General features: G+C 42.6%; 1 protein-coding gene across 8 annotated transcripts in view; it reads right to left on the reverse strand.

The window, feature by feature from the left end:
- Window positions 1-8,740: 8,740 nt before the first annotated feature.
- The window catches only part of HIRA (histone cell cycle regulator), a 101,603-nt gene continuing 92,381 nt past the window's right edge, over window positions 8,741-17,962 (reverse strand). For all 8 annotated transcript variants that reach the window (XM_055374945.2, XM_019018360.4, XM_004063015.5 and 5 more), the window contains one exon: window positions 8,741-9,599. In XM_055374945.2, coding sequence (XP_055230920.1) covers window positions 9,160-9,599 — 440 coding nt within the window. In that variant the 3' untranslated portion in view covers window positions 8,741-9,159. The remainder of the gene's footprint in view (window positions 9,600-17,962) is intronic.

Below are 17,962 nucleotides of genomic sequence, written 5' to 3' on the forward strand. Positions count from 1 at the left end.
CAGGAAATTACAGAAATGGAAAACAGATTGGTGGTTAGCATGGGTTAAGAAAGTGGAATGGTGAAAGGGAAGTGGTGTGGCCATACGTGAGCAACAGAACCCCACTTAGGTGGAATACACATCTTCTCAAGTAGACAAGGAACATTCTCCAGGGTACAGCATATGCTAGGTTGTAAATCAAACCTTAGTAAATGTAAAGGATAGAAATAATACAAAGTATTTTTTAAAACACAATGGAATACTATTAGATCAATAACAGAAAGAAAGTTGAGAAGTTGGGAAACTCACAAAGGTGTGGAAATTTAACAGCACACCCTAAATGACCAATGGGTCAAAGAAGAAATCAAGAGGGAAATTAGAAAATACTTTGTGGGCCGGGTGCAGTGGCTCACGTCTGTAATCCCAGCACTTTGGGAGGCCGAGGCGGGCAGATCGCGAGGTCAGGAGATCGAGACCATCCTGGCTAACATGGTGAAACTCCGTCTCTACTAAAAATACAAAAAATTAGCTGGGTGTGGTGGCGGGCACCTGTAGTCCCAGCTACTCAGGAGGCTGAGGCAGGAGAATGGCATGAACCCAGGAGGCAGAGCTTGCAGTGAGCCAAGATTGCACCACTGCACTCCAGCCTGGGTGACAGAGTGAGACTCCATCTCAAAAGAAATTTTATAAAAAAACTTTTTAATTAAAAATTAAAGAAATACTATTATATATAGAGAATGAGGGTTAAAAAAATAAGAAATACTATAAACAATTGTAGCTTAGATGAAATGAACAAGGCCGGGTGTGGTGGTGGCTCACGCCTATAATCCTAGCACTTTGGGAGGCCAAGGCGGATGGATTACCTGAGGTCAGGAGTTCGAGACCAGCCTGGCCAACATGATGAAACCCCGTGTCTACTAAAAAAAAACAAACAAAAAATTAGCCGGTCGTGGTGGCAGGCGCCTGTAATCCTAGCTACTTGAGAGGCTGAGGCAGGAGAATCACTTGAACCTGGGAGGCAGAGGTTGCAGTGAGCCGAGATCACACCACTGTACTCCAGCCTAGGCAAGAAGAATGAAACTCTGTTTAAAAAGAAAGAAAGAAAGAAAAAGAAAGAAAGAAAGAAAGAAAGACGGAAAGAAATGAATGAACAAATTTCTAGACAGACACAAGCTTCCATAACTGACTCAGAAGAAACAGACAATCCAAATACGCCTATAATAACAAATAATGAGATTGCTTTAGTAATAAAAAAAAACTACCCACAAAAAACTGCGGGCCCAAATGGCTTTACTATTGAATTCCACCAAATATTATTTTTAAATACCAATTCTTCACAAACTCCTCAAAGAAAAATAGAAAAGGAGGGAATACTTACCAACTCATTCACGGATTCTATAAGGCAACATCACCCTGACACCAAAACCAAAGACCTAACAAGAAAAGAACTCATTAGACAATATATTTTATAAATGTGGACCCACGAAAACCCTGAAAAATACAATGACATGTAAAAGTATTGTATACCATAGCCAAGTGGGATTTATCTCAGGAAGGAACAGATGGTTCAGCATAAAAAGTCAATTAGGCTGGGTGCAGTGGTCACGCCTGTAATCCCAGCCCTTTGGGAGGCTGTGGCAGGAGGATCACTTGAGCCCAGGAGTTCGAGACCAGCCTGGGCAACATGGTGAGACCTCATCTCTACAAAAAAAATCACATTAGCTTGGCGTGGTGGCACAAGCCTGTAGTCTCTGCTGCTTGAGAGGCTGAGCAGGAGGATCATTTGAGCCCAGGAGGTCGAGGTGGCAACTGAGCCATGGTTGCACCATTGCACTCCAGCCCAGGTGACAAAGCAAGACCCTGTCTTTAAAAAAAAAAAAAAATCAGCCAGCCACGGTGGCTCATGCCTGTATTCCCAACACTTTGGGAGGCTGAGGTGGGTGGATCACCTGAGGTCAGGAGTTTGAGACCAGCCTGGTCAACATGGTGAAACCCCGTCTCTGCTAAAATAAATACAAAATTCAGCCATGCATGGTGGTGAGTACCTGTAGTTCCAGCTACTTGGGAGGCTGAGACAGGAGAATTGCTTGAACCCAGGAGGCAGAGGATGCAGTGAGCTGAGATAGCATCACTGTACTCCAGCCTGAGTGACAGAGCAAGACAACATCTCAAAAAAAAAAAATCAATTAAGTAGAATTAGAAGGGAACTTCTTCAACCTAATAAAGGACATCTGTGAAAAGCACACAATTAAATATAATACTTAATGGTGAAAGACTGGATGCTTTCCTCCTGAAATCAGTATTAAGACAAGGATGCCCACTCTTGGCACTTCTATTCAACATTGTACTAAAGGGTTTGGCCACAGCAATTAGGCAAGAAAAAAAAAAAGGCATCCAGGTAGGAAAAGAAGTAATACTCTCTCTATTCACAGATGACATGATCTTATGTAAAGAAAATTCTAAAGAGTCCAGAAAAAACTATTAGAACTAATAAATGAGTTCAGCAAGATTGCAGGATATAAGATCAATATACAAAAATCAATGTATTTGTATACACTTGTAATGAAATGGAAGTGAAATTTTAAAAACACTTCCTTAGCCAGGTGTGATATGTGGACTTGGTAGTCCCAGCTACTTGGGAGGCTGAGGTAGGAGGATTGCTGGAGCTCAGGAGTTCTAGACCAGCCTGGACAACATAGCAAGATTCCATCTTTTGAAAAAACCAAACAGCTCCACTTACAATAGTGTCAAAAAGAATAAAATACTTGGGAATGAATTTTACAAAAGAACTATAAAACTTACATTCTGGAAACTTCAAAACATTGTTGAAAGAAATGAAAGAAAACCTAACTAAATGGATAGATGTTTATGTTCATTGATTGGAAGACCTGATATTGTTAAGATAGCAATCTCCTCAGATTAATCTACAGATCATCACAACCCCTAGAACTGCAGCTGATTTCTTTCTAGAAATTGACAAATTGATCCTAAAATTTATAAGGAGACTCAGGGGCCCCAGAATAGCAAAAACAACCTTGAAAAGAACAATTACATTGGAGGACTCACACTTCCTTATTTCAAAACTTTCTATAAAGCAACAGTAATCAAGACAGTGTAGCATAGACATATTTCAACACAATACAACTGAGAGTCCAGAAACAACCCATGTGTCTCTGGTCTCCTGATTTTCAACAAGGGTGCCAAGACCATTCAATGGGGTAAAAATAGTCTTTCAACAAATGATGCTGGGACATCTGGATGGACACACACAAGATAATGACATTGAACTCTTCACATAATATACAAAACTTTACTCAAAATGGATCAGAGTATTCAATGTAAAAGCTAACATTATGAAACTCTTAATAGAAACATAAGGGTGAATGTGTATGAACTTGGATGTGGTAGTGGTTTCTTAAATATGAGATCAACAGTGTGAGCAACAAAAGAAAACATTTGAGATAGGGCCTTAGTCTGTCACCCAGGATGGAGTACAGTGGTGTCGTCACAGTTCACTGCAGCCTCAACTTCCGGGGCTCAAGTGATCCTCCCAGCTTAGCCTCCCTAGTAGCTGAAACCACAGGCGTGTACCACCATTCTGGCTAATTCCTTTATTTTTTGTAGAGATGGGGTCCCACTATGTTGTCCAGGCTGGTCTCAAACTCCTGGGCTCAAGTGATCCACCTGCCACAGCCTCCCAAAGTGTTGGAATTACAGGCACGAGCCATGGCACCCAGCTGATAAGGAATATTTTTTATCCAGAATAGATAAAAACTCTCACAAACTCAATGATAAAGACAATCCAATTGAAAAGTTGGCAAAGGATCTGAAAAATAAGACACACAAGTGACTAATAAGCACATGAGAGGTTGAGCAACATATCAGTCACTAGGGAAATACAAATCAAAACCAATCTGAGATATCACGTTATACCCACTAGGATGCCTTTACTTAAAACAACCTGATAGGCTGAATGTGGTCGCTCACGCCTGTAATCCCAGCACTTTGGTTGGCCAAAGCAGGAGGACTGCCTGAGCCCAGGAGTTCAAGATCAGCCTGGGCAACAGCGAGACCCCCGTCTCCATAAAAAAGTATAAATATACATACATACATACTTGGTAATAGGAAATGTTGGCAAAGATGTGGAAAAATTGGAAATCTCATACACTGCTGATATGAATATAAAATGGAGCAGCCACACTGGAAGGCAGAATGGTAGTTTGTTAAACAGTTAGTTATAGAGTGATCATACAGCTCAGCAATTCCACTCCTAGGTCTATATATTATATATCCAAGAGAAATGAAAACACATTTCCACATAAAAACTTGTACACAGATGTTTATAGTACCATTATGCATAATTGCCAAAAGGTGGAAACAATCCAAATGTCCATCAACAGATGAACAGGTAAGCAAAATGATGCATACAATGGAATATTATTTGGTCATAAAAAGAAGCAGAATAGTGATACATGCTACAACATGGATGAAACTTGAAAATATTATGCTAAGTGAAAGCAGCCAGACAAGAGCAATATTCTGATTCAATTTATATGAAATGTTCTGAATAAGCAAATCTATAGAGACGGAAAGCAGGTTGATGGTTGCCTCAGAATGATGGGGATCGGGGGATAGGGCATGATAAAGTGTATGGGGTTTCTTACTGAGGTGATGAAAAGATTTTAATAATGGCTGTGGTGATGGCTGCACATATGATGTGACTACACTGAAAATCATTAGATTGTAAATCGCATGCTGTTAACTATTTCAGTAAAGCTGTTTTTTTTTTTTTAAGCAAAACATGAGCCATCCTTTTCTTTTTTTTTTTGAGAGTCTCGCTCTGTTGCCCAGGCTGGAGTGCAATGGCATGGTCTCGGCGCACTGCAACCTCTGCCTCCCAGGTTCAAGTGATTCTCCTGCCTCAGCCTCCCAAGTAGCTGGGATTGCAGGTGCGTGCTGCCACGCCTGGCTAATTTTTTGTATTTTTAGTACAGACAGGGTTTCACCATTTTGGCCAGGCTGGTCTCGAACTCCTGACTTCAAGTAATCCGCCTGTCTTGGCCTCCCAAAGTGCTGGGATTACAGGCGTGAGCCACTGTGCCTGGCCATAATCTTTTTTTTTTTTAGATGGAATCTTGCTCTGTCACCCAGGCTGGAGTCCAGTGGCACAATCTCAGCTCACTGCAACCTCTGCCTCCCAGGTTCAAGCGATTCTCCTGCCTTAGCCACCTGAGTAGCTAAGACTACAGGCACCTGCCACCACACCTGGCTAATTTTTTTTTTTTTTTTTTTTGTAGTTTTAGTAGAGGCAGGGTTTCACCATGTTGGCCAGGCTGGTCTCGAACTCCTGGCCTCAAGTGATCCACCTGCCTTGGCCTCCTAAAAGTGCTGGGATTACAGGCGTGAGCCATTGCACCTGTCCTGAGCCATCCTCCTCCTGAGGAAACCGTACTCTATCTTGAGAAAAACCAACAGACGTAGGAATAGAGTACCTAGGTTATAGAGCAAGTATATGTTTAATTCTATGAGGAACAATCACACTGTTTATCAAAGTAACTATTCTTCCTACCAGCAATGCATGAGAGTTCCAGTTGCTCCACATCCTCACTAATACACATTACTGTCTTTTTAAAAAATGTAAGCCATTCTAATAGATATGTGTTGTTACTGTTATTTCTTTTGCTGTACAGAAGCTTTTTAGTTTGTCTAATTTGTCTACTTTTTTGTTGTATTTGCTTTTGAGTCCTTAGTCATAAATTCTTTCTTTCTATTTTTTTATTTTTTTTGAGACAGAGTCTCGCTCTTTTGCCCAGGCCGGAGTGCAGTGGCGCTATCTCGGTTCACTTCAAGCTCTGCCTCCCTGGTTCACGCCACTCTCCTGCCTCAGCCTCCCGAGTAGCTGGGACTACAGGCGCCCACCACTGTGCTGGGCTAATTTTTTGTATTTTTAGTAGGGATGGGGTTTCACCGTGTTAGCCAGGATGGTCTAGATCTCCTGACCTCATGATCCGCCCGCCTCGGCTCCCAAAGTGCTGGGATTACAGGCGTGAGCCACCACGCCCAGCTTTTTAAATTTTTTTTGAGACAGTCTCGCACTGTCACCCAGGCTGAAGTGCAGTGACGTGATCTCGGTTCACTGCAACCTGTCTCCTGGGTTCAAGCAATTCCCATGCCTCAGCCTCCTGAGTAGCTGGAATTACAGGTGTGTACCACCATGACTGGCTAATTTTTTGTTTTTGAGGCGGAGTTTCACTCTTGTTGCCCAGGCTGGAATGCAGTGGTGCAATCTTGGCTCACTGCAACCTCTGCCTCCCAGGTTCAAGTGATTCTCCTGCCTCAGCCTCCCAAGTATCTGGGATGACAGGCATGCGCCACCACGCCTGGCTAATTTTGTATTTTAGTAGAGAGGAGGTTTTACTATGTTGGTCAGGCTGGAAACAGTGTGATCATTTTGGGTCTTGCTTTTATTTTTTGGTAGGTGGATCTGAAGCAGTGCTGCCTTAGTCTCCTTGGACTCTCAGCTCCATTTCCTCAGCTCAAGTAGTCCACTGGGCTCTACCTCAGTTCTGCCTCCTCTTGCTGTGGCCTAGAAATTCTCTCTGGATATCAGAAAACAAAGGACAGTAATCCCTGCCAAGATGGGATACAAACAAGGTGAGCCCCACGATTGCCCAAGCGTACTACCTGGAGTGTCTTTTTCTGTTTTTTTCTTTTTCTTTTTTTTCTTCAAGATGGGATCTTCCTGTGTTGCCCAGGCTGGAGTGCAGTGCCGTGATCATGGCTAATTGCAGCCTTGAACTCCTGGCCTCAAGTGGTCCTCCCACCTCAGCCTCCCATGTAGCTAGGTCTCCAAGTGCATGCTACTGTGCCCAGCATGGTATCCAGTGTCTTGAAACCACCATTGCATGTATTTTTGACGGGCTCCTTTGGTTGTTTCAGGCAGAAGGGTCAACCTGGTCCCTGTTACTCCATCTTGTCTGTAAGTTGAAGGCCTTGATGTTTTTCCGCTTATCTCTTCATCATCTCCAAACGGTGGTGGTAAAGTCACTCACGACTGCTGTTTCCTTCAAGGGAGGAAACGTGCCAAGACTTTGCCCACACAATCCCAATTTGTCCTCATAACGATGCAGTTTTTTTTTTTTTTTTTTGAGACGGAGTCTTGCTCTGTTGCCGAGGCTGGAGTGCAGTGGCGCGATCTTGGCTCACTGCAACCTCTGCCTCCCGGGTTCAAACAATTCTCCTGCCTCAGCCTCCCGAGTAGCTGGGATTACAGGTGTGTGCCACCACACCCAGCTAATTTTTGTATTTTTAGTAGAGACGGGGGTTTCACCATGTTGGTCAGGCTGGCTCGAACTCCTGACCTCGTGATCTGCCCGCCTCGGCCTCCCAAAGTGCTGGGATTATAGGTGTGAGCCACTGTGCCCAACCCCAGTGCAGATTTTTTTAGTCTCAATCTCTATTTGACAGCTAAAAAACTGAGGCCCAGATGTTTGCTGGTTTGGAGTCCAGACAGGCCTGTTGGCATATATTGCTTCCTGGAGCTCCACAAAGCTCTCAATGTCTTGCTGCATAGTTGCTAAGGGAGCTGCCTCACCTGCACAGCAAGTCTCTGGCTCTTCATTCCTTAAGGAAGAGTCCCACTTGCAGCCTGGCTTTTTATGTGTACACACACACACACTCACACAAACTATCCTGGCTTTATTTGGCATGCACACATGCCTGGATCTCATCCAGCCACTTGACATCCGAGTGAGACATGGAGTGGAATGGCTGCTAGGCCAGAGATCAGTGGTCAGTTACCCCGGCCTCTGACTCCAAGTCCAAGGCTCCTTCCCCAGGCTCAGACCCACACACTGGGTGGTGGTGACAAAGATCAGGACCCAGGAGTGGGTGGTACTCAGCCCTCACTGTGCTTAGATTCTGTGATTCTGTTTCTTCTCCTGTAGATCAACGTCTGGATCACTTTCTAATAAAATTCCAACTTTGCTGATAATTCTCCAATATACCCAAGACTGTAAATTCTGATTTCATGAAATTGTCCAAACAGCTGCAGCCCTTGGTGCACAGTATGATCTGCACCTGGGGCACAGCAAGACCAGAACCATGAACCATGACTCCTCACTTGTGAGATGACGTGTGCAAGGTGACCTATGATGCTTCATGACCACAGAAGTGACCACTCTACACTGTGAAATGAATTTCTGCATGGGGGGTATATTAGGGTTCTCTACAGGGACAGAACTAACAGGATATATATGAAAGTTTATTAAGTATTAACTTACACAATCACAAGGTCCCACAATAGGCCATCTGCAAGCTGAGGAGCAAGGAGAGCCAGTCCGAGTCCCAAAATTGAAGAACTTGGGAGTCCGATGTTTGAGGGCAGGAAGCATCCAGCATGGGAGAAAGATGTAGGCTGGGAGGCTAAGCAAGTCTCATCTCTTCACGTTTTTCTGCCTGCTTTATATTCATTGGCAGCTGATTAGATGGTGCCCACCTGATTAAGAGTGGCTCTGCCTTCCCCAGCCTGACTCAAACGTTAATCTCCTTTGGCAACACCCTCACAGACACATCCAGGATCAATATTGCATCCTTCAATCCAATCAAGTTGACACTCAGTATTAACCATGACAGGGGGGAATGACATGACACAAAGGATCCCTTCTGGCTCTCATGTTCTGTCACCATCTACTTCAGGAGAGAGATGCACTGTGTGGGGAGGATGAAAGTTAGAAGGAAAAGGCAAGAGAAATCAGGAGGGTTTGGTATTCAATGCGTGTTCATTTATTTTACACTTACAAAAGAAATCGCCCACCCCTTTGCCCCATTCCCCCAAAACAGTCTCTTTTTACAAACATTTAAAAATTAAAACCAAATGAAGATAGACAAGTTAATTTCAGTACAATTATTTTTCAGTGTAGCTGTCATAATTAGAGTTTAAATTTCCTACAAGTGACCAATGTCCAAGTGACTTATAGGGAAATCCTGATTATCGGCCAAAGGAAATTCAATATTACAAGTTAGCAAATTCTAGTACAAAAATAGTCCGTGTGTTGGAACAGCTTTCCTTTTACATAGGTCTCAGGTCAGTCTGCTGTAATACCTAACGCTTCCAGATTCTCTCTCACAAATGGCTCAATCGTCACTGCTGAAGCAGCATGGCGCCTGCAGCAGCAGGGGCTAGTGTCCACCTTGGGGCCGTGCTGGAGACGGCAGGCCTGGGACTGCCTTGCTGGCCCCAGGGCACCTGGGCAGAGCTCCAGCCCTAGCTCCGCATCGGGGGCTTGGAGGGAGGGACGAGCTTCCCCCTCCTGAGGCAATGTCAGACCCAGGACACAGGGCACATCTGCCCAGGGAGCTGGGCTGGCGCTGGTGCAGGACAGCACATCTCCTGCCAGTGTCTCCTCCCCCTACAGCCTGGTCAGGTGAGAGGTGGTCCTGCATGTCATCAGCGGCGAGAGTGTGGCCCTGCCCTTGCTGCAGCCAGGGCAGGCCTGGGCAGGCTACTTGTCCCTCAGGATGTCGAGCTGTTCCTGACACTCGGTGAAGAGGCGCTGGAATCGGAGGTTCTGCCCAATGACTGGTAGCAGCTCCTTCAGCAGCTCCCTCTTCCGCAGACCCTGTGGACACAGAGTGACAGCTGAGTGCAAGTGTCAGTGAAGAGACCTAGATTGTGGGGACTTTCCTGGCCTGGCAGAGAACCTTGTGTCTGCTCACGGGAGAAGGAAAGAACAATTCCTCTGCAGGTGAGAAACTGTGAGAGAGCTGTGGGGCAAATGTGCAGGATGAAGCGGCAGGTGGAATGGGAGCAACACAGTGTGGGGATAAAGGAGGATGAGGCCAGTGCAGGGTCTGCTCCTCCATCCGTGGGCACAGCCACTGCTGACCTTATAGTGACTGAGCAGTTCCCTGACCATCCAGGGCAGGATGAGAGTAGAACAAGGCTGAGGGTCAGGTGGCTGGCCATTCAGGAGGGGCTGTTCCCTCATGCTGATGTTTGCCAGGGGTTTGAGGTCAAGCCCCAGAGCAAGGATGCACCTGGGGGGCAGCGACTGGCTTTAGTTTTCCAGCAACGCAAATGAGGTGCCAGTATCCCCTGATGTGGAGGATGTTCGGATGCTGACCAAACTATGCTTAGTTGCCTAAACATCCTCCATGTCAGGGCATATTGGCACCACAGTCTGAAACAAGCATTGCCAGTTGGGGTCTCTGCTGCACAGACCAAAAGAGCAGACTCCTGAGCAGTACGGCTGCTCCAAAGGGAAAACTACCAGCCAGACAACTTTAACACTGGACGAGAAGGCCTAAGATCTTGAATTAACGGTGACAGATACACCTGCAACAAGTTTAGAAGTAACAGTAAAGAATAAGTGTAAATATTAGGTTTGAGTAACACAGAAGTTGTTAGAGATGGGATAAGCAGGAGAATGGCTGCTGTTGGCGACCAAGTTTGATGGAGGAGCAGCCCACACTCCAACAGGGAGGCTCTGACACCAGAGTGCCGTAGTCAGAACAGAGATTGTATGGATTTGCAAAGCCTGAAATGTTTACTATCTGGTCCTTTACAGAAAAGTTTGTCAACTCCTAAAATAGATCATGTTTTCTAACTAAAATAATTGAGTAAAACTCATGGGTCAAAAGGGAATTCTAATTAAGTGAAATTAAAAATGACTTGCAAGTGAATGGTAAAAAAAAAACCAACACAAAATACTCCAAAAGTGGTAAGATTCAGCAAAAGTGGGCACTTTAGATGCATTTAGAAACAACAGCTTATACTGTATTAGAGAACATGAAAGAATGACAAGCCAAGACTCCAACCTAAAGCCATCAGGGGAAAGGAAAAAAAAAAAAAGACTAAAGAAAAAAAGGACATGAGAAAAAAACATTTTTTTTTAAAAAAGGAGATAATAAAAATTGAAATAAATAAAATAGAAAACAAAGATTTAATAGAGAAGATTTAGAAAAACAATTTTATTTTATTTTATTTATTTTTTTGAGACAGGGTCTAGCTCTGTTGCCCAGGCTGGAGCGTAGTGGTGCAATCACAGCTCGCTGCGGCCTCAACCTCCCAGGCTCAAGTGATCCTCCTGCCTCAGTTACCCGAGTAGCTGGGACTATAGGTGTGTGCCACCATGTCTGGCTAATTTTTATATATTTAGTAGAGCGGAGTTTCACCTTGTTGGCCAGGCTGGTCTCAAACTCCTGAGCTCAAGTGATCTTCCTGCCTTGTTCTCCCAAAGTGCTGGGATTAAAGGCATGAGCCACTATGCCTGGCAAAAGTCATTTCTTGAGGATAAACGTCTGGCAGGATTAATCAAGAAAGAGAGAGAAAGCTTAAAGAAATAATATTAGAAATAAAAAGAGACATAACTACAGATATAGAAGAAAGAAAAAGATATGATTACTATCAACTTTATGCTAAGAAATTTGAACATTTAGATAAAATGGAGAAATTCCTAGAAAAATATAATTTATCAAAACTAGCTCAAAAAGAAATAGAAAGGAAAAGTTAATTATACCATAAAGAAAACATCAGGAATACTATTTTAAAACTGACATCAAGGATGAGATTTTCTCTTTGTCTTTCCTTTCCCACAGTTTGACTAATGTGTCTCAGTGCAGGTTCCTTTGGGATTTTCCTACTTAGAGTTCATTGAGGCTCTTGTATTAGTAGACCCCCCGTCTTTCCTCAAATTTGGAAAATTTCAGCCAGTATTTCTTCAAATAAGCTCTCTACTCCTTTCTCTCTCTTACACTTCCAGAACTCCCATTATGGATTCATGGGTATACTTGGATGGTGTCTGGTAAGTCTCTTAGACTTTGTTTGCTTTTCTTCATTCTATTTTCTTTTTGCTCCTCATACTTGATAATTTCAAATGACCTGTTTTCAAGTTTGCTGATTTTCCCTTTTGCCTGTTCGAGTCTGCTGTTGAACCCTTCTAGTGAACTTTTCAATTCAGTTATTGTATTTTTAAACTCCAGATTTCTGTTTAGCTCTTTTTTTGGAATTTCTATCTCCTTGTTGATACTCTCATTTTCTTTTTTTTTTTCTTGAGATGGAGCCTCGATCTGTTGCCCAGGCTGGAGTGCAGTGGTGTGATCTCGGCTCACTGCAAGCTCCGCCTCCTGGGTTCACACCATTCTCCTGCCTCAGCCTCCCGAGTAGCTGGGACTACAGGTGCCGGCCACCACGCCTGGCTAATTTTTTTGTATTTTTAGTAGAGACGGGGTTCCACCATGTTAGCAAGGATGGTCTCGATCTCCTGACCTTGTGATCCGCCCGCCTTGGCCTCCCAAAGTGCTGGGATTACAGGCGTGAGCCACCGCGCCCGGCCCTCATTTTCTTCATATATAGTTTTCCTGATTTTGTTTAGTTGTCTGTATTCTCCTTGAGCATTTTTTAAGACATTTATTTTAAAGTCTTATGTCTGATGGGCACAGTGGCTCATGCCTGTAATCTCAGCACTTTGGGAGGCCAAGGCGGGCAGATCGCTTGAGGCCAGGAGTTTGAAATCAGCCTAGCCAACATGGTGAAACCCCATCTCTACTAAAAATACAAAAATTAGGCCAGGCGCGGTGGCTCATGCCTACAATCCCAGCACTTTGGGAGGCTGAGGCGGCTGGATCACTTGAAGTCAGGAGTTCGAGACCAGTCTGGCCAACATGGCGAAACCCCATCTCCACTAAAAATACTAAAATTAGCCAGGCCTGACCTCAGGTGATCCACCTGCCTTGGCCTCCCAAAGTGCTGGGATTAAGGCATGAACCAATGCACCCGGCAGTCCTTTTACTTTTAAGCCATTATGTTATTACATGTAAGCTGGGTTTCTTATAAGCAGCATACAGCTGGTTGTTATTAATTCTAATCTGATAATCTATGCCTTTTAGACCTATATTTAATGATTATTGATATATTAGGGTTTAAATCTACCATCCTATGTATGTTTTTTTGCCTTCTTTTGAATGAATGTATTATTTTCTATCATTCAATTTTATCTATTTGTTAGTTTTTTAGCTACGATTCTTTTTACTGCTTTGGGATTTGTATGTGTATGTGCATGAGTTTTATTTTTTGGTTTTGGTGGTTGCTCTAGGGCATATAACATACAGTATATGCCTTTACTTATCATAGTCTGTCTTCAAGTATTATGATATCACTTTGCATAATGTGTAAAAGTCTTTTAATGGTATACTTTCATATCCCCACTCCTGGCGTCTGTGATACTGCTGTCATGCCACTTCACTTCTACATATGTTATAATTACAAACTACATTTTCATTATTTGGCTTAAAAAGGCAGAACTTTTTGACTTTTTTTTTTTTGAGACAGGGTCTTGCGCTCTGTTGCCCAGGCTGGAGTGCAGTGGCGTGATCTTGGCTCACTGCAACCTCTGCCTCTCAGGTTCAAGCAATTCTTGTGTCTTCGCCTCCTGAGTAGCTGGGACTACAGGCATGTGCCAACACACCCGGCTAATTTTTGTATTTCTAGTAGAGATGGGGTTTCGCCACGTTGGCCAGGCTGGTCTTGAACTCCAGGCCTCAAGTGATCTGTCCACCTCGGCCTCCCAAAGTGCTGGGATTACAGGCGTGAGCCACCGTGCCGAACCAGAACTTTTTTACATTTTGACATTTAGATGAACACTTTTGACATTTAATTCTTAACCCTTTGGAGGTATATTTTTATGAACTGAAGATCTGCTTTTACTTAGTTACATATAAATAACCAGTTTCCCAAACTCCATTTATTGAATAGCCCCCCTATTTTTCCCACTGTATCTGTTTTGTCTTCTCTCTCATATAGCAAAGTATCTAAATTACTCTGGCTTCATAATAAACCCAAATATCTGGTAGCATAGTGAATGTCTTAACTATTCTTGGCTTTTTACTGCTTCATATAAATTGTTGAATTAGCTTGTCAAGTTTCATTGAAACCTCTAGTGGGCATTTGATTAGAGATGCATTGAGTCAGTAGGTCTGTTTAGAAACGGTTGGCGTCTTTTACTGTACTGCACTTTCTCATCGTTTGTCCAGGTTTTCTTTAACGACTTTAAGTAAACGTTTATAATTCTTAGCATATAGGCTATGTACATCCTTTGTTAGATTTATTCTTAGATACTTTATAATTCTCAAAAGAGACAATCTTGAAAGTGGCAAAAGAAAAGTGACTCATGAGAGGGATTTGAAGTTTGTGAAGAACTACACGCACAACTGCTGGCTTAAAGATGGAGGAGGCAGGTGGAAAGCTAACAAGGAAATGAATTCTGCTATTCCAATAACGACTGAGCTTGGAAGAGGACCTTGAACCCTAGGTGATCTCATCTGGCCAGTAATTTGAGTAGAGAATTCAGGAACCACTGCAAAAGCACACCAGGAAGACCAAAAGAAATCACAGATCCTTTGAAAGAAGTGGCAGGCTGCTGCAAATTCCACAAGACAGGTGAAAAACTCTGGTGCTCTCTCAAAAGTGCCACCTCCTGGCTGGAGGCCAACTAACTCAGGACATTACAGCAATTCATAACAGAACAACCCTGCTCCAAGGAAGGAGAAAAACAACAGCTAATTCCACTGCCTGCAACATCCTTTCTAACCAGTGGTCCTGAGTGTGTCCACATGATGACTTCACTGATAGCATAACCAGCATTTGAGAAAGCCTGCACACTAAACATATCTACAAACAAGGACTCCCACAGAGTCTATTCTATTCCCCTGGCACCACCACCACAGCAGGTGCTGGTATCCACAGCTGGGAGATCTGAAGATGGATCACATCACCGGGTTCTTTGCAGAGGTTCCCCAGCATGGGCCCAGAGCCTGGTAGCCCCACTGGGTGGCTAGACCCAGAAGGGCAATAATAATCACCGCAGTCTGGCTCATAGGAATCTCCATCCCTAGGGGAAGGGGAAGTGCACCAAATCAAGGGATCACCCTGTGGGACAAAATAATCTCAACAGCAGCCTCTGAGTTTCAGATTTTTCCACTGAAGTAGTCTACCCAAATGAGAAGTAATCAGAAAAGTAATTCTGGCAATAATGACAAAACAAGGTTCTATAATACCTCCAAAAGACCACACTAGCTCCTCAGCAATGGATCCAAACCAAGAATAATTACAAAGTACATTTTCATTATTTGGCTTAAAAAGGCAGAACTTTTTGGCTTTTTCTTTTTCTTTTTTTTTTGAGACAGGGTCTTGCTCTGTTGTCCAGGCCGGAGTGCAGTGGCGTGATCTCTGAATTGCCAAAGAATTCAGAAGGCTGATTATTAAGCTACTCAAGGAGATACCAAAGGTGAAAATCAACTTAAAGAAATTTTAAAAAATATATAGGATATGGATGTAAAATGCTCCAGAGAAATCGGTATCGTAAAGAAAAAATCAAAAAATCAAAAATCAAAACTTCTGGAAATGAAAGACACACTTAGAGAAATACAAAATGCACTAGAAAGTTTCAACAATAGAATCGAAGAAGTAGAAGAGAGAACTTCAGAATTCAAAGACAAGACTTTGAATCAGACAAAAACAAAGAAAAAATAATTTTTTAAAAAAATGAACAAAGCCTCCAAGAAATCTGGGATCATGTTAAATGGCCAAACCTAAGAATAAGAATAAATGGTGTTCCTAAGAAGAGAAATCTAAAAGTCTGAAAAACGTATTTGTGGGGATAGTCGAGGAAAGCTTCCCTGACCTTGCTAGAGATCTAGACATCCAAATACAAGAAGCTCAAAGAACACCTGGGAAATTTATCACAAAAAGATCATCACCCAGGTACATAGTCATCAGGTTATCTAAAGTCAAGACAAAGGAAAGAATCTTAAGAGCTGTAAGGCAAAAGCATCAGGTAACCTATACACGAAAGCCTATCAGATTTTTTTTTTTGAGACGGAGTCTTGCTTTGTCATCCAGGCTGGAGTGCAGTGGTGCAATCTTGGCTCACTGCAATCTCTGCCACCCGGGTTCACGCAATTCTCCTGCCTCAGCCTCCCAAGTAGCTGGGACTACAGGCCCCTGCCACCAGGCCTGGATAATTTGTGTATTTTTATTAGAGGTGGGCTTTCACCGTGTGGGCCAGGCTGGTCTTGAACTCCTGACCTTAAATGATCCACCCACCTTGGCCTCCCTAAGTGTTGGGATTACAGGAATGAGCCACTGCGCCTGGCCAGAATACCTATCAGATTAACAGCAGATTTCTCAGCAGATACCCTACAAGCCAGAAGGGTTTGGTTTCCTATTTTTAGCTTCCTCAAACAAACTAACTGCCAGCCAAGAATTTAGTATCCAGCAAAATTAAGTGTCATATATGAAGGAGGCATAAAGTCTTTTTCAGACAAACAAACGCTGAGAGAATTTGCCACCACCAAGCCAGCACTACAAGAAATGCTAAAAGGAGTTCTAAATCTTGAAACAAAACCTTGAAATACACCAAAATAGAACTTCCTTAAAGCATAAAACTCACAGGGTCTATAAAACAATAACAAAATGAAAAAAAAAAAAACCAACAAAAAAAGATGGTATTCAGGTAAAAACAAGCATGGTAAATAAAACAGTACCTCACATCTCGATACTAACATTGAATGTAAATAGTCTAAATGCTCCACTTAAAAGATACAGAATGGCAGAATGGATACAAATCCACCAACCAAATATCCGCTAACACATATGGACTCACATAAATTGAGGGTAAAGGGGTGAAAAAAGATATTCCATGCAAATACAAACCAAAAGCGAGCAGAAATAGCTATTCTTATATCAGACAAAACAGACTTTAAAGCAACAATAGTTGAAAAAGGCAAAAAGGGACATTACATAATGATAAAAGGATCAGTCCAACAGGAAAATATCACAATCCTAAATACATATGCACCTAGCATGGGAGCTCCCAAATTTATAAAACAATTAGTACTCAACGTAAGAAATGAGATACACAGCAACACAATAACAGCGGGGACTTCAACACTAGACAGGTCATCAAGACAGAAAAGCAACAAAGAAACAATGGACTTACACTATACCCTAGAACAAATGGACTTAACACATATTTACAGAACATTCTACCCAACAACTGCAGAATATACATTCTTTTCATCAGCACATGGAACATTCTCCAAGAAAGACCATATGATAGGCCACAAAACAACTCTCAATAAACTTAAGAAAATCGAAATTATATCAAGTACCCTCTCAGACCACAGTAAAATAAAATTGGAAATTAACTCCAAAAGGAACCCTCAAAACTATACAAATACATGGAAATTAAAAAATATGCTCCTGAATGATCTTTGGGTAAACAATGAAATCAAGATGGAAATTAAAAAGTTTTATGAACTGAATAATGACACAGCTTATCAAAACCTCTGGGACACAGCAAAAGTGGTGCTAAGAGGAAAGTTCATAGCATTAAATGCTTACATCAAAAAGTATGAAAAAGGCCAAGCACGGTGGCTCGTGTCTGTAATCCCAGCAATTTTGGAGGCCAAGGCAGGAGGATCACTTGAGGTCAGGAGTTCAAGACCAGCCTGGCCAAAATGCCAAAACCCCGTCTCTATTAAAAATAGAAAAAAATTAGCTGGGTGTGGTGACGCATGCCTGTAGTCCCAGCTACTTGGGAGGCTGAGGCCTGAGAATTGCTTGAACCTGGGAGGCAGAGGTTGTAGTGAGCCGAGATGCACCACTGCACTCCAGCCTGGGCGACAGAGCGAGACTCTGTTCTCAAAAAAAAAAAAAAAAAAAAAAAAAAAGATCCAATTAAGCTAAATTAGAAACAAAATTAAAGATATTACAACTGATACCACAGAAATAGAAAAGATCATTCAAGACTACTATGAACACCTTTATGCACACAAACTAGAAAATCTAGAGGAAATGGATAAATTCCTGGAAATATATAACCCTCCTAGATTCATTCAAGAAAAAATAGAAACTTTTAACAGACCAATAATAAGTAGCAAGACTGAAACAGTAATTTAAAAATTGCCAACAAAAAAACAGTCT

The sequence above is a fragment of the Gorilla gorilla genome, chromosome 23 (assembly GCF_029281585.2).
Source record: "Gorilla gorilla gorilla isolate KB3781 chromosome 23, NHGRI_mGorGor1-v2.1_pri, whole genome shotgun sequence".
Lineage (NCBI taxonomy): Eukaryota > Metazoa > Chordata > Mammalia > Primates > Hominidae > Gorilla > Gorilla gorilla.